The 23459-nt window shown below is 39.9% G+C and overlaps 1 protein-coding gene across 6 annotated transcripts in view; it reads left to right on the plus strand.

Moving 5' to 3' along the window:
• Positions 1-23459, plus strand: part of ralgps1 (Ral GEF with PH domain and SH3 binding motif 1) — a 679153-nt gene that overhangs the window by 140045 nt on the left and 515649 nt on the right. For all 6 annotated transcript variants that reach the window (XM_048613656.1, XM_048613661.1, XM_048613657.1 and 3 more), the window contains exon 2: positions 10957-11084. In XM_048613656.1, the coding sequence (XP_048469613.1) occupies positions 11028-11084 (57 nt within the window). In that variant the 5' untranslated portion in view covers positions 10957-11027. The remainder of the gene's footprint in view (positions 1-10956; positions 11085-23459) is intronic.

A 23459-nucleotide genomic window follows, 5' to 3' on the forward strand; every position in this document is an offset into this window, starting at 1 on the left:
AGCCTTCCTGCTCCTATGATGCTGCTTGGCCTGCTGTGTTCAACCAGCTCTACACCTTGTTATCTCTTTCTTCAGTATTATGACCACTTTGTGCATTTCATTGATAAGATCCATCCAGTGGTTAGTCGTTGGTGGATAGAAATGGCTAATCTGGAGTTAAATAATCTTAACACAAGTTACTGCTGCTGACATTATCGTACAACTGTCTGGCGTGTTTCTCAATTCCTCTCCAATGTTTCACTGCAGGAGAAAATCCATTCATTAAGCGGATTAATGCCTCTTTTAAAATAACAGTGAGGAATTTGAAACAATCATGTTAAGCAGCCATGTAATAATTAATACCTTGTAGTCAGAGGCAGTAGCTCAAAGTGTCACTTTCAACAGAAGAAAGCAATTAAGCAGGTTATTTTTTGAGCTATTATACAAATTTTACCAAGGATATTGCAGGATGTAATAAACTTTCAATCTTGAAATGGGGGATGTAACACCTAGTAACAGTCCTTAAGATTTAGTAGCAGAAGTATGCCATTCAGTCCATTGAGTTAGCTCTGCCATTCAGTGAGATCATGGCTGATCTGCTTATCTTCAACTCCATCCTCCTGCCTTTTCCCCATGACCCTTGGTTTGTTTACTGATTTAAATATCTATCTCCCTCAATCTCGAATATATAGTCTCAATAGCCCATACCAGTAAAGATTCTCACCAAATTCACACAGAGAAGACACTCCTCCTCATCTCCATCTTAAATGGGCAACTTCATACTCTGAGATTGTGCCTTGTGGTCCTAGACTCTCCCGCAAGGGGAAACAACCTCATTGCACCCACTCTGTGCAGCCCCCTAGGAAACTTTTATCTTTCAACACGGTCTCCTCTCATTCTTCCAAACTGCAAGGAGGACAAGCCCAACTTACTTGACCTTTTCTCAAAAGACAATCCCTCCACACCCAGGATCAACCTAGTGAACCTTCTCTGACCTGTCTCCAATGCCAGTTTATATTTGCTTCGATATGGGGGGTAAACTGTTTCACAGGAAAAACTGTTCCCAAAAAATACAAAATTATTCACAGTATTCCAACTGTTGTCTGACTAACATCTTGTATAGTTTTAGCAAGACTTCTCTATTTTTATGCTACATCCCCTTGGAAATAAAGACTAACAGTCAATTTGCCTTCCCTATTACTTGAACTTGTATGCTAGCTTTTTGTAATTCATGCATGAGGACCCCCAAATATCTCTCTGTTGCTGATTTCTGTAGTCTGTCTCCATTTAAATAATATTCAGCTCCTCTTCTTCCTGCCAAAGTGCATAAACTCACATTTTCTCACATTATATTCCAACTGCCAAGTTTTTGCCCACTCATTCAAACTGTCTATAACTGCCTACAGATACTTTGTGTCATCCTCACTACTTGCATATTCTCAATCATTATGCTGTAAAGCCATTTTCTCATCTTCTCTTTGGCCAATGATAAATGGTGAGCCAACTCAAGTGCCCTGGAATTTGTGGGAGTTTCTAGGCTCAGTGCACAACTTGTAAGTGTTGCAGAAGCTTTCAAAATATGACGGTCCATTTGAACTGACCCAGGTAAATGTACCTTTTAGTTTACATTTAAAAAATACCAATCATTGAAATCAAGTAATCATGCTAATCTCAGCTGATGTTGTTATTGGACAACATCAGATCTCAGACTAAATCTGGTTTGATTCAATGTGATGGTCTTTCACTAAAACACACCCACACAAGGTTGAAGATTTGTTTTTAACAATGAAACAGAAGTTTATCTCACAAAAGAAAAAACATGAAATATAAGGTGTCTCAGTGGTTAGCACAGCTGCCTCACGGCGCCAGGGACCCGGGTTTGGTTCCATCCTCGGGAGGTTGTCTGTGTGGAGTATATATGTTCTCCCCAAGTGTGTGTGGGTTTACTCCGGGTGCTCCAGTTTCCTCCCACAGTCCAAAGATGTGTAGATTAGGTGTATTGACCATACTAAATTGCCCATAGTATCTAGGCAGATTAGCCATTGGAAATGCAGGGTTGCAGGGTTAGGGTAAGGGGTGCATCTGGGTGGGATGCTCTTTGGAGGGTCAGTGTGAACTTGATGGGCTGAATGGCCTTCTTCCACACTGCAGGGATTCTATGATATGATTCTATGTAGAACAGTTATTCACATATAACACAAATTGAAACCCATCAGATCGTTTTAAGAGTCATTTATGGCACAGAAGGACACTATTTGGCTCATTGAGTCTACACCAAGCCTCGGTAGAATGACCCAGTCAATCCCATTGCCTACTCTTGCCCCATAACTCTGCAAGATATATTTTCCCTTGAGTGTCAAGGCAATATGTTGATTAAGGAACTGGGTGTGACCAATTTTGGGACATCTTGAGGACTTGAAAACTTCAATACAAACACACATTCTTGTTTTCTTTTGTTCTTTTATCATTGGAATAGTGTTGAGAAAACGGTCAGATTTCTCATAGTGTTGCTGACTGACCAGAATGCAGATTACATAGCAACGCGCTAGACAGTTTAAAATGATAAAAAATAGAGACAGCATAGATAATAGTGGCATGTTTCTGATAATTGGCAGGTTTTAAATGTGAGGATACAATCCTAAATATAAGAGATTTTGTATTTGTAAGAGTTCAAACCCTACCGTTGAACAGGCAACAACTGTCAGTGCCCTGTTCAGTTGCACACTCAGTATAATTTTCCTAATTCTCTTTACTGCTTTACATTATAGTTTTATGATTGGAACTTGCTTGTAACTTGTAATTTCCAAGTTGAGGGATTTTCAGTAATTATGGGGTTTTACCTGCCAACAATAAAATTACTCTCCCCTCAAGCTATTTTGGAGAAAGAAAACCAATTATTAACAATGCCTAGCCCAATATGTTTTTTCACATTAAGGAATGGCATATGCTTCAGATTTGTTCTGCTTGTGCTGTTCTTTTATCTGCACTATTGAGCTTGTTTCATAAATGGTAGGTTTTTATTTTCCTTTTCTCTCAGTACAATAACGTTAGCTGCGGTTTAGTAGGTAGCATTCTCATCTGTTGTGTTACGAGTCTCACTCCAGAGAAGTTTTGTGCGCAAGTCTCCGGAGTGGGACTCTAATTCAAGTTCCAATACTGTAGGAGTGCCACGCTGTCAGAGTGCATCTATAAATGAGATGTGAAATTTTGACTCCATCTGCATTTTGGCACTATTTTAAAGAAGTACTCCTAGTGTCCTGGACAATATTTATGATTCTTTATTGAAAGAAAAGACTTTTTTGAAGCTTTTTGTCTTTAACTCATCAGAACAATTTGCAAGAATACCAATTTAAAGGGGAGAGAACCTGTTTACGCTATATAAGAGAGTGTAGATTTGTTGACAAATAGGATCTGATGTTTTTTCAGCAGTACACGAGCTCTGTGCTACCAGTGATTATGATATGGAGGTGCCGATGTTGGACTGGGCTGGACAAAGACGGAAGTCACCCAACACTAGGTTATAGTCCGACAGGTTTATTTGAAATCACAGGCTTTTGGAGCATAGCCCCTTCATCAGGTGAAGGGAGAGTGAAGCACACAGGCACAGAATTTATAGACCGAGAGATCAAAAGATCATACAAATGGTGTAAGTGGAGTGTCAAATAATAAGTCTCTGCAGGTGATCAAAAATGTTAGACGCTGTGAGTAAAGTGTCAACAGCTGAATAACAAGCGAAGGGTTGACCTATAATCTGACTAAATGAGGCAGAGAGATAATTACAAAAGATTAAAAATAAGGTGGTCTTGGAGACAAACGAAATGACTGTAATAACATGATAGGTATAAAAGTCGCATGCCGAGGGTCTAACCAAAGTCATAAGTAATCCAAAACTGTACAAACTAATTAACGTAGAGGGATCATAAAAAAAATTTATCCAGGTGATGGTGACAAAATGAACCCAAGATCATGGTTGAAGCTGTCTCCATGGGGTAGGGAACTTGGCTATCAGTCTCTGCTTGGCAATTCTGCGTTGTTGCGTATTTCGAAGGCCGCCTTGGAGGACGCTTACCCAAAGATCGGATGCTGAATGTCCTTGACTGGTGACGTGTTCCTCAACTGGGAGGGAACATTCCTGTCGGGCGATTGTTGCGTGGTGTCCTTTCATCCATTGTGTTGTAGTGTTTGCCTGGTTTCGCCAATATACCATGCCTTGGGGCATCCTTGCCTGCAGCCTATGCAACAATTTAGTCAATGTCTCGGCATCCAACGTATTCTGGGTAATGAATCCGATGACCCTTTGAGAGAAGTAATTTCTCCTCTTATCTGTTTTAAATCTGTTACTCCTGTTCTAAAACAATAAACTCTTGTTCTGGATTGCCTCACATGAGGAAACATCTTCTCTACGTCTACTAATTGATCCCCTTAAGCTTCTTGTATACCTCAATTAGATTTCCTCTCATTCTCCTTAACTCTGGAGAGTCTGTGCTGAAGTGAGTAGGTGTGCAAGGACACATGGGATGGGCCAGTGACTTGGAATTTATCTTGTCCTTGGATTACTCTGTAGTGTCTGCCTGGTGCAGAAACAACTCAAAGGAAGACAAATGGTTTACTGCGTGGTAGCAACACTGAATATGTCTCAAAATTACAAGGAGGTGTGTAATGTGATTTGTGAAGTACTCAAACTGGGGCATGAGATTTATATGTATAATATTGTGTTATAATTACGATTCCAAGTATTTATTCTTCTTACAGTTTCCTTTTACTGATAAAACTTTAGAGCCATGTTTAACGTTGTTTTCTGCCTATTTTGGGTGTGCTTGCCACTAGAATTTTAATGACTGGATATAGAGTAATACTGACGAGGCCATGTGAAGTAGTTATTGGGAAAAAAAATCTGCCATTTAAAAATTTAAACACTTCAAGTGTATTCATTTAAAATCACACTTATTCTTATGGATACTGATATTCACGTGCACGCTGTGCTTGGACACTAGCGCCCTGCAGACAGGTGTTTGAACAATGTTTGAATTAAAATAAACATGTATATCATACAAGAGCAAGATCCTGAAAGTATTTTTGCAATGCAGCTAGAAAAGCTCATTCTTTTATTGGCACACATGACAGCCTGTACAGGTACTGGATCACAGTGTGAACTGTCCACAAGACATACAGCTAACGCATCAGGCTTTGTTTATAGGTTGGAATCTTCTCATACGACAATAGCGTGCTTTGAGATATCCAGGGGGCACTAAAGACGGAAACACAGTGACAAAGTTCATTCGCTTGCATCCGGGGAAAATTCTGCTCCATTTGTGAAATGACAAATGATAAAACAGAATTGAATAACAATTCCTATAAGAAAAGACATACGTCATCATTTCAAAACTCCCAGCACGTTCAAATACTTCATCCAGGTTAAACTATGTATTTTAAGTTAATAATAGAAGCAGGTGGTTCATTATTCTAAGAATCTTAGGCACAAGATGTGAGTTGCTGGTGTTGGAATGGTTTGTACCAGACTGCAGGTTGTGAAAGCGTCTATTAATCTCATGAATTTAAATTGCTTTGTGTTATATAACACTGGATTGACACCTCTGCCAAAAAGGCAAATGATGAACTCTGTTCTGAGCAGGCAGATTGACTTGTTGCATCAATCCAATTTGCCAAATTGTCATCTGCATGAAGTAGACCTCTGAACAGCTGCTCTGAGGTCTTTCCCAGCTGCCTGTCTAGCCCTCTGCCATTCTGATACCTTTCCTCTTGTCTTGTGATGAAATTTGCTCTCTCAATTCGTTTCCCCAATTTGTTTCCCTTTGAATTGCATTGCATGAATGACCATGTTTTCCATTAAGCCCACATACCATCGTCAATGTGGATATGTCACTTCATCAGTCTGTTTGTGTAAGCGTAATAGAATTTGCTGATATTGCATTGTTTCAATTTAAAGATATCCAGCAGTTTATGGATCATAGTATTTATAAAATAACCATGGAATGAATGTGAATTTTGTAAAATTTAGTTTGCTTAAGTGGCTGCATTTTGGCGATAATAAACTTGAACAATCATGAAAAATGTTTTGAAAGATGTGGTCTATCCACTGTGCACTGGCTCCCGTTGTAAAGAAGCCAGCAAACCAATATTGATTACAGCAGCCCAGTCCAGACCTTCCCATCCCTACGCCAAAACTAACCCGCCCACATTTCTAAGACTGTGTAAATCCCTTGCACATTTGTAGATGAGAGAGCATGTGAAGGTTTGTGTGTTGTTTCCTAGTTTGGATAAATTGGAAGCCATTTTGCTGCAGGATTAAATAATATTTAGGATATATTGTCACCTTGCTTTAAAAGGGAAATGTCCTTTTGAATAATGTCTATTGATTGACATTTTTATTAAAAGTGGACAAGGTACAGCATTTGTAGGTAATAATTAAGATGACAAAATAGTAGATTAGAAAGGAGCCAACGTTTACAAAACTAATACCAGTAAATATTTACTGTGTGACTTTAGTAATTACACCTGAGGTTAAAGTGCTTCACAGTTTATTAGCACAGTATTTCCTCCAGATGGCACTTTGGTTCCATGCATACATATTCGCAGTGATGTATATGTTACTGTTTTCAGAACTGTATTTGCAATAAGGAAGATTAATATTCGCATTGTGGTATATGGCAAGAACCAGGGAAGAATTCTTTTTCTCTGGCTATGTGCAGTGAAATTCTAAACATCTCTGTTTCGTATTTCAGCAGATTCATGCTGTTAGAAATGTGATATTGTGAGCATTGTTTCCAGAGTTGATCATACAAATGAATCTGATATGAACATTTCTGTGTTAGATCTGTTTTGTTTTATTTATTGGAATATGTGCAGTGCTGACCAGGCCAGCATTTATTGCCCATCCCTAAAACCTTTGAACTGAGTGTCTCACTTGGTCATTTCAGAGGGCACTTGACATTCAGCCACATTCCTGTGGGTCTGGAGTCACAAGCAGTCCAGACAGAGTAAGGATGGCAGATTTCCTTCCTTAAAAGACTTTAGTGAAACAGACTGATTTTTGTAAATACCAATGCTGGTTTGGGATGAGTTTTATGTTTCAGATTTATGGACCGAGTTCAAATTGCACCATCTGCTATAGTGGGATTTGAATCGATTCTCTAGGTCGTTAGCCTCTGGAGTACCTGACCAGTAAGCTTACAACAATGACGCTGTTTTGCACAAGGTCATTTAACTGAAAATGGTCTCCTAAATCACTTATACTTGAAAGCTGTTTCTATATGTTTTGTTTACTGTTCTTTGTAACACAAATGTCAGAACAGGCTGTTTTGGAATAATGTGCAATCCCATCCCACAGCGTTAGAATATAAATTTCAGATAAGATTCCCCATATTTGAGACAATACAAATTCAGAGCAGGAGTGGGCTATTTGACCCATCAAGTTGATCATGGCTGAGTTGCCTGTGGCCTCTATTCCATCTTCATGCCTAACCCCAATAATCTTTGACTCCCTTGTTAGTCAAGAATCAGTATCGGTCTTGAAAATATTCAATGACCCTCCCTCCACTGCTTTGGGGAAGAGAGTTCCAAACACAGAAAATATTTCTCTCCATCTCTTCTGTGATGGAAGACCCCCTATTTTCAAACTGTTTCCCATAAGAGGAACCATGCTTTCAGCATCCACCCATGTCAGGATCCCGTAAGCCTCAATAAGATCACCTCTCACTCTTCTAAACTCCATTGGTACAGGTCTAATCTGACCAACCTTTCCTCCATAAAATAAACACCTTCACCACCACCCCTGTCCAACCCAACTCCAATCCCAGGTATCAGTCAAGTGAGCTATCTCTACACTGCTTCTAATGCATTTATACCCTTTCTTAAATGAGACCAAAACTATACGCAGTACTGTAGGTGTGATCTCACCAGAATGCTGGACAGTGGTAGTAAATCTTCCCTACTCTGATATTCTGTTCCCCTCACAATAAATGACAACGTTACATTTTCCTTCCGAACCACTTGATTGCCTGCTGCCAGTGTAATCCATGTGCCCTCCATGCCCCGATTCCACTCTACCTCAGAATTCTGCAGTTTTTCCACATCGAAATAATATGTTACTATTGTGTTCTTCCTGCTACAGTAGACAAGTTCAATTTTTTTCTACATTATACTGCAGTTGCCCAATGTTTGCCCATTCGCTTATCCTGGCTATATTGCTTTGCAGACTCCTTCTGTCATCTTCACAATTCACTTTTCTTTGTAACATTGGCAAATGTAGCAAGCATACATTCTGTCTCTTCATCCAATTAATTGATGTAAAGTATCAATAATTAAGGCCTCAGCATTGATTCCTGGCACTCCACTTGCCAACCCAAAAATGACTTGCTTATACCTGCCCCCTGTTTGTCCTCTATCCATGCTATCAGCCCCTACTCATTGTGGACATTTGTGTTGCATTATAATCTTTGAAATGGCAGCTTCTCAAATACCTTCTGGAACTCTAAGTGTAGCACATGCATTGGTTCCATGTCATCCTCATTGCTCGTTATTTCCTCAAAAAATTCCTGTAAGTTAGTCAAACATAATTTACCTTTCTCGAGGCCATGTTGATTCTGTCTGATTGCATCAAGGTTTTTTAAGCGCCCTTTAATGAAGGATTCCAGCATTTTCTCTATTGCAGGTGTTAATTGGCCTGTATTTCCCTGCTGTCTATCCATACAATCCCCAACTCAGTTTCTTGAGTACAGGAGTTACAGTGTGCTATTTTCCAATCTGATTATACCTTTCCAGAATCTAGTACCTCATCTACTATCTCGGCAGCAAGGTGTTTGAAGTCCATCAGGACCTAGAGACTTATCAGTTTTTAGTTCTAATAATTTTCTGAATAGTGTTTCCCTGGTGAATGTAATCGTCTTAAGTTCCTCCCTCCGTTTTAAATCCTAGTTTTCAGTTACTTATATCCTCAACAGTGAAGACCAATACAAAATAGAAAGAGGAGACTGTAGTTAGGGAAAGATTTTAGGAAAAACTCAATGTTGTAGAGAGCCGAATTTAAGGTAAATTAAATATTCCATAGTGCTGTCAAGCATACACTATTTTTCGTTCCTCAGAGTTTGTGGAATGGGTAAATATTATGAAATGGAGTTTCCACTCATTTTCTGTCTAGGTTCCACTGCAATTGGCCCAGCCATTGCAAAGGATTGTGACATTCGAAACCTGGGTGAGTTACGTCCAAAGATACTTACGTTCTTATTTTCCACAATCATCTTATGATGGATTAAGATCATTTTGCCAGGAGAGAGTCAGGTCTCACCCACAAACTGAGCTACACTTCCGCGTCAAAGTACCAGGGTTTCCACAGGGTTCCACAGCACTTTTCAAATTGTGCCCGTTTGCTGAGGCACACAGGCTTTGGTAAACAGGATTTGCAAGCTTCTGCAAAGCAAAAATCAGGAAACTGAGCAGTGTACGCCAGTGAAACCAGTCAAATGGTTCAATATATAAATGCACTCCGTTGATCCAGCCTTGGGACTGAGACTGAGGAGTTTGGAACTTGCTGGTTTTCTGAGGAAATACAATTGGAACATGTCAAATTCCAATTGGAATGTTTTAATCCAGTAACTAGGGAATCCAACATGATTACAAAATACTTTAGGTTCATGGCCATATGTTGTTGATATTTATTCACTTCCCATCCATTGGTTGTAAGAATGTTTATGCTTTGTGTGTCCCTCACTTCTCAATATCAGTATGATAAATGATCTAATTAAAGTAGATCGAAGTTTAAGCTAGTGAAAGGCAAAATTGCAAACAGATATTGATCCATACTGATCAGGTGTGAGATCACTGTATGGAATGAATTTCTTGATGGAGAAGTGAAAGCAAAAAGTGCAGTAATCTGTCAGGAACAATTGAGATCTGTTGGTTCTTTTAGATGCGTTAAGTGAGTAGGATCAAGTGGTTTTCTGTATCTGTAACCATATTTGATCTTGTGAAATCAGTAGAACTTAGTACAGACTGTAAAGCCAAAACCTCAAAGCAAGTCTTTGTCACAACTATCTAGAAAACAAAAGCTGGCCAAAGCATGTTTGCACACTTGACACCAAAACACACATGTTCATTAAGGTACTGAAACATGCAACACCAATTTACATTTTCTGGCTTTGCACTAGTTTAGAATTTGACTTCTTTGTTAGCCATTATGATTTATTCCTGCAAAAATGCTGAGAACTCAGTGCTTTTAGTCACATAATTGTGTGGCATATATTAGCAACACAGACATATTCTTCCAAGCATTTGAAACACTTTTTGTGAGAGTCTAACTTTGCTTTGGAAATGGAAGAACAGGAGATGCTAATGATGCCGTCTGTCATGTTTGATTTCTGAAATGGTGTACACTGTCAAGTTGGATGTGCTTTGTAATAAGCTGCTATGGAACTGCGCTGGAGATGTTCCACTGTTATCCTTCATGCTGAGCTCTCATTACTTCAAAATACATATCCAGAGCTAGTATTTGTACAGTTTTTTTCCAGATGTTCACATATGGTTTAGATGAGGAGGAGATGGTCGCATGTGAAAGGCTGACCAGCTGAGTTATGTACACCGTTACAGTACCTGGCACTGTCGTATTTTATGCTTTTAATTGTATGTTACATGAGCTGGTCACCCCCTCGATATTCTGCTGTTGCATCTTTGAATTCCCTTTGCTCAACATGTTTAGGCTATCTTGCTGAGAAAGTATTGACCTAAAAGAGCAAATAAAAATAAGTAATGACATCGGGACAGTTTGACAGCCTTTGTAGGTCTGTATTGAGAATTTATCATCTTTTGTTTTGCAGACACTGCCTTGTGATATAGACCAATCAAATATGCCCATGAATGAACAATGAGGGAGCATGGACATAATTTATTTCTGTCTCAGCGGGACTGTGTCTGTAATGCAAATGCTGAGAATCGATTTTGTCTGAACTGTCTTTTCTCTTGCAGGGTTTGGCCATCTATCGCACACTGCCACCAGCTGAGGCGAAACGAAACACTGCGCAACAAGCAGGGGGAGCATGTACAAGAGGAATGGCCTGATGGCCAATCTGAGAGTCACGTCTGCCACCCCAGAGGTAAGGTATGAACGTGTGGATATATCACTCCTCTTCAGATAGGCTGAATGAGCCAGCTATGAACAAGAGCCATTTATCCTGTTGGCCTTATTGTCATCACTGTTGACTGCACTCCTGAGATTTGTGTAATTTGCAGACTTTGAAATGATATCTAATACACCAAGTCCAGGTTATTTATATATAATCAAATAAGAAATCACACCTCCCCCAGCTGATCATACTGTGCACTTCTGTGTAACCTGACAAACAGCCAGTGCCCAATTAAAATAAACTTGATGCATGATATATGGGGTGATTTTTAAAAAATGTCTTTATGTCCTTTCAGTAGTGCTTGTCCTCAGCAGCCTCTAACCCCCACCACTGCCATAGTATCACCTCTCTGACCATCACCACAAGAGATTCCCCATTGTCATTTTCATCCAAACCTACAATAAAATCCCTATTTTCAAATTGGCTGCAGGCATTTCAAACAAAGTAGCTGCAATGGTTCCACTTATTTTTAATGCTTTTTTTAAACGGCGGTGTATTTTTTTTTCATTTCAAAGTGCCATTTATTTCAGTCGCGCATTCATAAGGAGAGCCTGTTTGTATGAATTGAGATTAGAGAACCACGTTTTCAGTATTATTTCTGGCCACGTTGCTCTGGTAGCACCCTCACTTCCCTGTCACAAGGTCCTTGGTTCAAGTCCCTCGCTGGCCCTTGGGTACAAACATCAAGGCTGACGCTGAAGGAGAAGTGAATTATAATAGCATCCTCTTGTTTCATACATGGCCACAAGAGAATGCTATTACAGTATTTATGTGTGTTTGTTCTGGAATTCTACCTGTTTACAAATGGAACATCTTACTGCAAATCTTGAAGAATTGAGAAAAAAGAACAAGAGCTGAGGTGTAGAATATTATGACAAAAGTTGAAGAGAATAACTGGATTACCCTAACAGCGATACGGGTCGGGAATCCATTATCTGAAAATCTTGCGACCGACGGTTTTCGGATAAAGGATATTTTCGGATACGTTTACCCATGGTTTGTTTGGGTCCATTTGCAAAAAAGCTTCGCTTAGTCCAAATAGACCTAAAAGTGAAGTTTGTTTTAAAGGGCCTGAGCACTTCTGTAGATACGCTCAGTTCAGGGTCTGGGGACAAAGGAACTTTGCTTTTATGTCTGTTGAAGTCCATTTGGGCCAAGCAAAGTTTTTTTCCAAAGAGCCTGTACTTGGTGTGTTCAGGGGCTGATTAGCTCAATTGGCTGTACAGCTGGTTTGAGATGCAGAGTGGCCTTCACAGTGTGGGTTCAATTCCTGCACTGACTGAAGTTACCATGAAGGATTCCTCTTCTCAACCTCTCCCCTTTCCTGAGACGTGGTGACCTTCATGTTAAACTACCACCAGTCATCTCTCTCTCTAATGAGAGAGCAGCTCTATGGTCTGGTAAGACTGCGGCAATTTTATTTCTGCCCAGCCTGTTTACAGAGCTGTTTGAGTCCGCTCTCAAAAGGACCTTCAGATTTTAGGTCTTTTCAGTTTTTGGAAGTGTGGATAAAGGATACCCAACCTGTAATACCAAAGGCAAATGATAGTGTAATATTATGTGGGGATTATGTAGTTTCTATAAATCGGGTAGTAGAATGTAATTCACCTGACAGTTTGCCCAACAGATGTGTATGCTATGTTGTCAGGAGGTCAAATCTTTTGCAAAATCAAACCTGACAAATAAATGCCTATCTATAATTTGAATTAGATGATCAGTCAAAGTCATGTTTGACTATTAATACCCACATGGGTCTCTTTCAGTTTCATAGGCTGCCATTTGGTGTTTCTTCAACCCCTGGAATTTTTCAAGAGGTAACAAAACAAATTTTGCAAGGAATTCGGAGAATAGGTGTTATTTTGATCACGCCCTTACTTCACACTTGAAGTAGGCAGACCCAGGATGACCGACTGAACAAGGTGCAGAATCATTAGAAAAAGTACGAAGTTCAAGCAAAGGCAGTCAACTGTGAAACTTCCAAAATTCTGTTCAGTATTAGGGTCACAGGGTGGATAATAATGGGTTACTTGCTGCCCAGAGGAAGATTCAAACAACGTACCCACACCCTCGGTGTTTAACAGCTCAGATCTTTTCTTGGATTCGATGCATTATTACAGTAAAGTCACAATAAATTTGACAGCCTTGTTGCATCTATTGAATAAACCCTTGAGGAATGGTGTTCCACAGCTTTGGACAAAGGAGTGACAAAACAGGCAAGTTGTGTAATAGTAAATTGGAAGTTGGCGCAATATTTTTACAATACGATGGGTCCAAAAAGATTGAGCCAGTATGTGATGTCCCTCCATAATGGGTGCTATAAACTCTCATTGTTGGATAATGGTGACAACAGGCTGATTGCATTTGCCTCAGTGTCAGTGAGTAAAATTAAGCTCAGAATCTTTGATTTTTTTTTTGGAGTTAGGTGATTTATTAAATACTTGTACAGTGTTAGTTTCACAATCAAAACTACTTATAAGCCACTGGCAGTTGGTTTGAAACCAAAGGCTCCAGAATTCACTTTAACAGCAGCCTGAATGCAGATCTGACTTTAATTTTGATTGCTTGTAGAGTGACATTAAATGCAAATGATCGGAAGATCATTGCAGTGCAGTGTAATCTCTGGATTACTATCCTTGTCTAATGCAAACCAACACCTAGGATGTATTTTTCTTCACACGTGTAGAAATGTTGCCAGACACAGCAGATACTTTTGCTGGAACAACTTGGAGGAGCCTGTATTATTAAGGGTGTATGATTATATCACAAATGAGCAGCCAACAGTGGATTTAGAAATCAGGCCTTTATTTTACCGCAAGACTGAGTCATCAATTGATAAACACTGGGAGGTAGAGTTATAATTCATGGAAGGTGCAGTTCACAGTTGCTATGTGATTTACATGATCAAAGCTAATTTCTCATCAACCTGTTCACAGATGTTATTACACACCTCTGGAACAAGTGGGTCTTGAACTCGGGCCTTCTGGCTCAAGGGTAGGAATGCTACCACCAGAGCACAAGAGCCCTTGTTCAACACTTAGGGTTGAGTTTGACAAAGTGCTCAGTGTGAAGTTGCCTTTGGTGGCCAGTGTTGGACAAAGACATGGAAGACCGAGTGAAGCAGTTTAGAAAATGTCAGTGTTGTAAAGAAGTTGCCATTGGTACCTAGCTACATGGAAATGGTAGCTGGAGGCTGCACATTAACTTTGACTTGGCAGAACTTGAAGGCCAGCAGCTACTTATTGTGATATTTGTAATATGTCAATTGGGCCTTGGTTATATTCAGAAAAAGTCTCAGATTTAATAGAAATGAGCGAGGTAAAACACATCAGTGTTCCACTGTATTATCCTGTTTTGAATGGAGCAGCAGAACAAACAGGGCAAATTGTTAGGTGTGCTCTTGTCAAGCACATGTTAGATACAAATTGGAAAAAGTATCAGGTGTTGTTGAATCATAAACAGGTGAAATTTCTGCCAATTTATCTTAACGCTTTAATGCCAGCTTAATTGTTTCAAGGAAGGAGGTATCCTCTTGGGAAAAGGAAACCAGTGGTTAAGTGAGATATTTAAACACGTGGGAAACAAGAAATGTATAAAAATTGAATGCAATTTTGAAAATTTTGTAGCGTGATCATTGAGGCAAGAAGAATGTAATAGCAACCTCTTGTGGCCATTCATATATTATGTATGTGTATTTCAGAATAAGCAGGTTTAGTTCAGTATCAAATCTCCATATGCTGCACACTGTATACAGTCTGTCTTGCAAACATATCACACATGCCATTGCATTGCTGTCTTTTTAGATATAATGTTAAACTGGGGCCTTACCTGTTTGTGGCGTGTAAAAGATCTCTTGGTGCTATTTTGAAAATGGAAAGAGGAGTTATCCTAGTTGAACCATATTTTATACCTCATTCAGCATTACAAAAATCAGATTATCTGGTCATGATCACATTGCTGTTTGGGGGAAATGGTGGGAGAGACACACCTTCCTTCAGTATGTAGCAGTAACTACACGTTAACCCCACCTTTAAAACAAACTTCATTGGCACAAGAGTGGTGTGGATCTTGCAGCTGTTCCTGAGCTGCAGGCGTTTCCCATGGTTAACATATAGCAGAAGCAGAAGAGTTTTTATTTTAAATTTTCTTTCGAACTTAGTCCAAATAAGAACACAAAGAGAAAAAACACGAAGGAGAGATTTTCTTTTCAAATGGAGTTTGTGGGAGAGGCCTAAAGTTTTCAAAAGGACATAAGGGGCAACTTTTTTTTTATATATAGTGTGTGGAATGAACTGCTGGAGGAAGTGTAGTGATTGGAATGAGAGCCAGTTGGATCCCTTTGAGTATGAGTTCCCTGATCAGGGGCTGTTAACCAGGGCCAATCAGGGAGCACTGGCTGACAGATATAAACAGGAGTTTTAGGGAGTCTCTTCACTCCAGGGACCGGCTCAGACCTAGCTGGTCAGAGTCCATGTACTCTGCATGTGGAAATACTTGGTGATGGGATACTGGCCTATATGGACTTATTTCAAAGTGGTGGATGTGGACACAGTTGCAACATTTAAAAGATATTTGGAAATGAATAGGAATGGTTTGGAGGAATATAGGCTAAATGCAGGCAAGTGGGGCTAGTTTAGTTTGGGAACATAGTTGGTGTAGACTAGTTGGACTGAAGGGTCTGTTTCCATGCTGTATGACTCTAACTCTATATCCAACAGTGTTGAAAAGCACGTTATAAATGCTAGTCCTTTGTTTTTATGACTACCAAGTTGTCAAACGTCTGCTTAGTTTGGATCAGGCTGGGAAGTTGTTTGTCACAAGTGATTTTGATGGTTTGTGTAAGTTGGAATACCATTATGAGCTATCATTACTTTTAAGATAAATTTACTTGCATTTACTAAAATAAAAATAAATTCTGCCAGCGATATATTCCTGGAATCTCCTTGGGAAAACTCCCACTGCACTGACGTAATGCCCCTGGTTGTACAGCAGAATTCCCGCTTCTGAGTAGGGGTGGGAGCAACTACAACTAAAGTTTGAGAATACTGTAGGGCCGGACTGGTTTCTCACATGATTACGTTGATCAGTTACAGCAATGAAAAAAATGTCATTTGCAATCTTGTACAGTCTGCAGAAATTGAGAGATTGTCCAGGGACTTGTTTTAAATTCACTCGTGGGGTGTGGGCATTGCTGGGCAAGGTTAGCAGCATTTATGACTCAACCTTCACTCGATCTTGAGTGAGCTACTGTAATCCATGAGGTGAAGTTGCACCTACAGTGCTATAATGGGGAGCTTCCCAGGAGCTTCACCCAGTGGCAGTGAAGGAAGCATTTGCAAAGTTACAAATGTTCCTCTGCTTGCAAATTATGAAGGAGAGATAAAGCAAGTAACTACAGACTGGTGGGTTTTTGACTACTTCTCCAATGAATTGTGCCAGAATTTGTTATCAGGGATGTGAACAGTTGGAAAAAGATATCCTGATGATGGGTGTGTTGGCATAGTCTTGTCAACCAGATGAAGAGTTTTTTTTTTAATGCAGAGCTGGTAGAGGGGAAAAAAAATGATGGATACTCTGAAATAACACAGTATGGAGCTGGAAGAACACTGCAGGCATGACAGCATCAGAGGAGCAGGAAAGTTAACGGTTTGGGCCTATTTCTGAAGAAGGGTCCTGACCTGAAATAACAAGGTGCAGAGCTGGATGAACACAACAGGCTAAGCAGCATCATAGGAGCAGAAAGGCTGACGTTTCGGGTCTAGACCCTTCATCTGATGAAGGGTCTAGGCCCGAAATGTCAAGCTTTCTGTTCCTACGATGCTGCTTAGCCTGCTTGTTCATCCAGCTCTGCACCTTGTTGTCTCGGATTCTCCAGCATCTGCAGTTCCTACTATCTCCTGACCTGAAATACCAACTTTCCTGCTCCTCATGCTGCCTGGCCTGCTGTGTTCCTCCAGCTCCATGCTGTGTTATCTCTGACTCCAGCATCTGCAGTTCTTACTATCTCTATGGATACTCTGAACATGTGCTTCACAAATTTCCTTGTGGGTCATACAAGCTAAAATTCAGGTGCATTTGCTGGAGCAAAAGACAAGATGTAGGCGCAGAGGTAGCCATTCAGCCCATCGAGTCTGCTGTGCTGTTCAGTGAGATCGTGGTTGATCAGATAATGGTCAACTCCATTTTGCTGCTTTATTTCCATTACCCCTGATTCCCCTACACATTAAATATTGTCCACCTCAGCCTTGAGTGTACTTAACAATCCAACCTCTACAGCTCTCTTTGGATATGACTTAGTTGCATGGATAAGAAAGTGATTGGGAGTTGAAGTGTAGAGATTTGGAACAAAAGGATTGCTATTGTTTGCTAACATTTTTGTTTCGAGTTTATTGCTAGAGGCCATTTCATAAGTGAAGTGTGCCTCCACAAAACCAAAGTGTCCACTATAGCACATGCCATGTCTGAGGCTCCATGTACCAGTTTAATTTGTCTCCCTCACTGTTGACCCGACATTAACTGGTGCCTAACATGATTTTCCGAAATTCACCACAGACCTGGAGTTAAAATGAATTGGTAAGAATGTATACAGAGAGGTTAAACATGGCAGCAATGAATCTTGTATAGTGCCTAAAACAAATGAAGTTACAGTTGGTCCATAAGCTGTGTTACGTTGGTACATGCATGAAGATTTTACAATGTTTGTAAAACTGTATTACTTTTAAAATGGACCTGGATGAACTATTAAGATGGCTGCTATCGAGAGGAAACTTTTGCAAATGCAACAGACTAGCAAGTTTCTAGAAGGTTCTAAGTTGAAATCTCAGAATGAGTGGGCATGCCTAAATGATACTGCTGTATGAAACTTTACACCTGCTTTGTTAAAGCTTACTGCAAAACATAAAGACAATAGACTGAGACTGGCTGGCTCCAGATTGCCGAGGAACAAAGCTATTGAGATCAGTTATTAATGTTTGAGGTCCAAAAGACATTGTATTCATTATCAGTGGACTTTGACCTGTGTGTCTGAAACTGTTCTCTGATACTGAAAGTACTATTTCCCAAACCCAGGAGACACCAGGCAGTCTCCAGATCAACAGCAGTTATGTCACAGCTGTGGAGAAAGGATGTCTCTTCTTGGCTTTAAGTATTGCAGTGCTTGAAGTCATTTAAAAGTCAACTACAGCCTTTTTCTATAAACCTCCGAGTACAATTTTAAGAAGTTGGACCTCCAGGTACAGCAGCCACCAAGACCTGTCTATATGACCTGCTTAACAGTAGGTACTTTGAAAGGGCCTCTGCAGTTAATCTAAATCAGACCTAAGCCATCTGAATGGAACTTGGCTGCGATTCCAGAGTGGAAAACCTCTCTGTTTTGCTGAAAGGCAAATGAACTGCTAACTAAAAGCAAAATACTGCGGATGCTAGAAATCTGAAATAAAAGCAAAAAGTAGCAGTATCTGTGGAGAGAGAAATGGAATTAACATCTTGAGTCCAGTATGACTCTTCTTTGGAAGAGTTGTAACCTGCTCTGTTTGACTTTGATTATTGTAGAAATGATCTAGCTTCTTTAATTGTAACTTCCCATGGTGCTTGATGGTTGATTGACGAAGTGTTAGGAGTGAATAAACAATCTTCCTTATTTAAATCCATGAAAGTCCTGCTGCTGGCAACTTAAATTGGCCTCGCACTAAAGAGGATTCGGGAACACACATCTACCTTTTCAAACTAAACTATACAAATTACGGACAAAAGGAAGGGGGTGTTGGGGAATTTACTTTATATCTCATCCCTGTCCACGCCAAGAATTGCATATTTTTATTAGAACGTGTTTCATGCAGAGTCTTGCAACCAATCAGAGTTTTTGAGAAGCAGTAAGTTTGTCTCTAATAAGTTTGTCTCTTCTGAATCACAAGTTTGACCTGAGCAAAAAGACTTCAGACTAACACTTGGATGTAGTTCTGACAGAGTGCTGGTCTGTTGAAGATGTCATCCTACTGATGTGAATGAGCCCACACTTTGAAGAAGAGCTGGGAGTTGTCCCTGATGTCCTTGAAATCCCTCAATCAGCATAACAAAGATAAATTATTTGACCATTATCAGATTGCTTTTATAAGATTCTAAGATAACTTAAGTGTCACTGGCTGGGCCAGTGTTTATTGCCAGTCCCTCATTGTCCTTAGGAAGGTGGTGATGAGCTGCCTTTTTGAACTGCTGCAGTCCATTTGCTGTAGGTTGACCCACAGTGCCATTAGAGAGGGAATTTCACAATATTGACCTAGCAACAGTGAAGAAACACCAATATATTTCCAAGTCAGGATGGTGAGTGGCTTGGAGGAGAACTTGCAGGTGGTGGTGTTCCCAGCCCTTGTCCTTCTAGATGGAAGTGATTGTGGGTTTGGAAGGTGCTATCTAAGGAGCATTGGTGAGTTTCTGCAGTGCATCTTGTAGATGGTACACACGCCTGCTACTCAGTGTTGGTGGTGTAGGGAATGTGTTTCGTTAATATGATGCCCATCAAGCAGGCTGCTTTGTCGTGGATGGTGTTGATGGAGCTGCACTCAGCGAGACAAGTGGGGTGTGTTCCATCATATTTCTAACGTGTCCTTTTAGATGGAAGACAGACGCTGGAAAGTCAGAAGATGAGTTACTCACTACAAGCCCCCCACCTCCAATCTGGTTCTGCAGCCACGTATTTATATGGCTAGTTCAATTTCATGTCAAATCGAAACCCCCAGGCATGAGGATGGTGGGAGATTCAGTGATGGAAATGTCATTGAATGGCTGGGCTGAGCTGTGGTTTCTTTTTATTATGGCAGTGACTATATCTCACAGCCAATGAAGTAGTTTTGAATGAATATTTTTCAGTTGTGAAAGCACTGTGTAAATACAACTCATCCTTTTTTCCCTAGTTCCAGAGCTGTTCAATGCCATTTCAATCTCAGTTAATCCACTGAATTTGTAATGATTTCATGAGCGTTCCCCATTGAACGCTAATGATATGGTGCAGATGTTGCAGTTGCAAATACCTGTTATTGCCTTCATTACATATAACTCGGTTTACACCCGGAACAAGTTATGTATTTGCAGACTAAGCAATCAATCTGACCTATCTATAAATGGTCTTGTTTCCTTTATCTTTTTGAAGTAGGTGAGGGTAGCCAACTTTCATAATTACTTAACTGTTTAAAAACTTATGAAATCAAATGTATCGCTCTCTTTATTTGTTGCAAGGATGTTCCTGGATTAGCAGGAAATGATGAATGCTGTTCCACAGTCCCTGCTTTCCACATTATAGATAAGTATCATGGATTGAGGTTCTATTCGGAATATTCACTTTACCTGGAGTTGAAATCATGAGGAATGTCCAATCTCACAGACGCTACTAAGCTACAAACTGGGGCAAATGATGGAGAGCCCAAATTACAGAAGGAATAACTGAGTGGGCAGAATCATGACTGGTGCATTTCAATGCAACAAAGTCGATGGCAGACTTCATCAAATTGTGATAGTCTGCCTATAATAGGAAATGGCAAATCATTCCATGGATGAATCAAGCAAGTCCTTATTTCTGTCATAGATGCCTCTGACTTCTTGCCCTTAATTCCTGCCCGGGACATAGTGGATGCCAGCTATCTTGGTATTTAATGCGCTTGCCTTCATTGCTCAGACCTTTTAAGTATAGGATTTGGGCTGGAATGTTGATGTAGTACAAGATGTTGGTGAGGCCTCTTCTAGAGTAGTGTGTACAGTTCTGGTCGCCCAGTTATAGGAAGGATATTATTAAGTGGGAGAGGGTTCAGAGGAGATTTATCAGGATCTGGCCAGGAATGGAAGGCTTGAGTTATAAGTAGAGGCTGGATAGACTAGGACTTTTTTTCTCAGGAGAAGACATTTTTAGTATATTATAGAAAACTTTCAGGGAATGTTAATTTTTGTAGCCATTAGAAAACGTGGAGGTGAACTCGTTTTCTAATTGCACATCAGCAGCAGTATCATTTCTTTTCTTTTACATTTCACACCTGCTCTCCATCTCTCTCTCTCTCACACACACAATTTCCTCACTGTTTTCTTCTTAAGTGCTCTTGCTATCTTGCATTTGATGTGGAGAGTGAGATCTGCAGTGCTACAGTGACAGCTGCTTTTTAATTAATTCAAGTTGAATGTCACTGTGTTTTTGATGAATATCTAATGCTGCAAATAAGAGCATTTAAAACTGATGATGTTGCGTTTTTTGTTTCGAAGAATATATTAACAAAGAAGACTTGACATTAATTCAGACTAAAGGCTAGAAATTACTGTCAGTAATATTTGAAGACTGTTATATTCCTCTGACATTTATAAAAGCTGTGTTAGCCAGTTTTTCCTAAAATAGCAAATTGAATAAATCTCATGCCAATATATTAGGGGTCCAGCCAATGTTATTGAACAAATGAAAAAATACAGCACAGGAACAGGCCCTTCGGCCTTCCAAGCCTGTGCCGACCATCATGTCCTAATTAATCTAAAAACATACCTGCCATTTTTCAATCCATATCCCTCTATTCCCTCCCTATTCTTGTACCCATCTCGGTCCCTCTTAAATGTCTTTAATGTGCCTGCTTCCACCGCCTCTTCTGGCAGTGCGTTCCAGGCTTGTCAATAGCAATTTCTCTAAATTTGAGTGTCAATACTCATAAAATATACAGCGTCTTTACCAATGACAGATGGAAGTTAGCAGTAATGGAATTTGTCAGTGAATTTAATGGATTATGTGCATAATGGTCTAACTTACTGGTGGCAGCAGCAGTGGCAATCTACATTGTTCCAGGGGAACAATAAACACTACACATCTTGATAGCGTGACTCCTATCCTCACCCCACTTCCAGGGATGTTAAACTCTGCCCAGTTTGCAACATACTGTTCTAGTCACTGCATCTTGTTCTCTCAGACAATTTGATGCTCTCCAGAGAATGGTGATAGATTAGTGCTGGCACAAGCTTTTATAGACCAGATCAGATCCCCTCAAAATACTTTAAGAAGGTAGCCTAGACCCTAACTTTTCCTTATTTTGAAGGTGGATGGCAAGTACCATGTTCCAGATGTGATGCAACTGGTCAAACCACTCGATAAGCCAAACACGATTTACTTAAACACTACAGTTAACATACAAACAAAAGAAAGAGGAAGTTAGAATAACTTAACCATTGGAAAACTTAACCAAATAATAGATACAGTGCCTATTACTAATTAACTGTTCCAATATAGTAACATCCCATAAACATACTCCTTGGCAAAAAGACAAATTCAGGCACAGATTCTTCTATGAAGTTCTCCACTCCAGGAGGAATAAAAAGTCAAGAGAAAATAGCAGCTAGGAATCATTTACTGAAGCTTCCAACTCTTCTGAGACCCCCAAAAAGCTTCTGATGCTACTGAAAAAAACCAAAACCCAGAAATCTGGATCTGTGAGAATTAGCCACACCCATTCAGGCTGTTTTTAAATAAGAACCCAAGGCCTCCTAAGCTGTTTATTTAAGCCGTGTTCAGTACTCAGTTCAGCCTTTTACAACCTCGCCAAAAAAACCCAGGCCAAAATAACCTTTTAAAGTAACGGCATCATCACAATGCGGAGCTAAATAAGGTGGGTAAATGTAAATGAAGTATAGATCTAATCAAAAGGCAGACCAGGACTAATAGGTTGAAAGGCTTATTTCTATGTTCTCATTTAATACTAATTTTTAATTTGGTTAGGAATGGCACATTTTACTACTGGCTGTTGTTACCAGCGTTGCATGAAACGATTGAGCATTTGTACCTCAGAAGAAGTTGCCAATGAATATATCTTGATTGTAACAGCACCAATGATGTGAATAGTTACAGTTCCTTTCTGTGTCTTAGTTAGCTGACAGGGAGAAAGGAAATAGAGTACAAGGTATACTGAGTGTTCAATGGAGAGTGATGAAGAACCAAAGTACAGAGGAACAAAATAGAGGTACAGACAGAATAATGAAAGATTCAAGCAAGGAGTAGAGAGATGCCCCATAATTAAACTCTAGTGAGAAAAATTTGCAAACTAATAGTGATAAGAAAAAAATGTACCTTTGAAAGGCAAAAATAAAAAAAAGAATGGTGTAGTGATTGGAATGAGGTCATCAGGTGGACCTCAGAAATATGAGTTCCCTGATTAGACTAGATTAACCGCCCCAATCAGGGAGCCCTGACACTCCTGTTTATATCTGTCAGCCAGAGGTTCTGTTCACTCTAGGGGCTGGCTCTGAGCTTGCTGGGTCAGTGTCATGTACGATGCACTTGTACGTAACGTGTGACCTGGTGACAGGGTACCACCCTTTGTGGTGTTATTTCAAATG

Source organism: Rhincodon typus, chromosome 28 (genome assembly GCF_021869965.1).
Source record: "Rhincodon typus isolate 14 chromosome 28, sRhiTyp1.1, whole genome shotgun sequence".
NCBI classification, from domain to species: Eukaryota; Metazoa; Chordata; class Chondrichthyes; order Orectolobiformes; family Rhincodontidae; genus Rhincodon; species Rhincodon typus.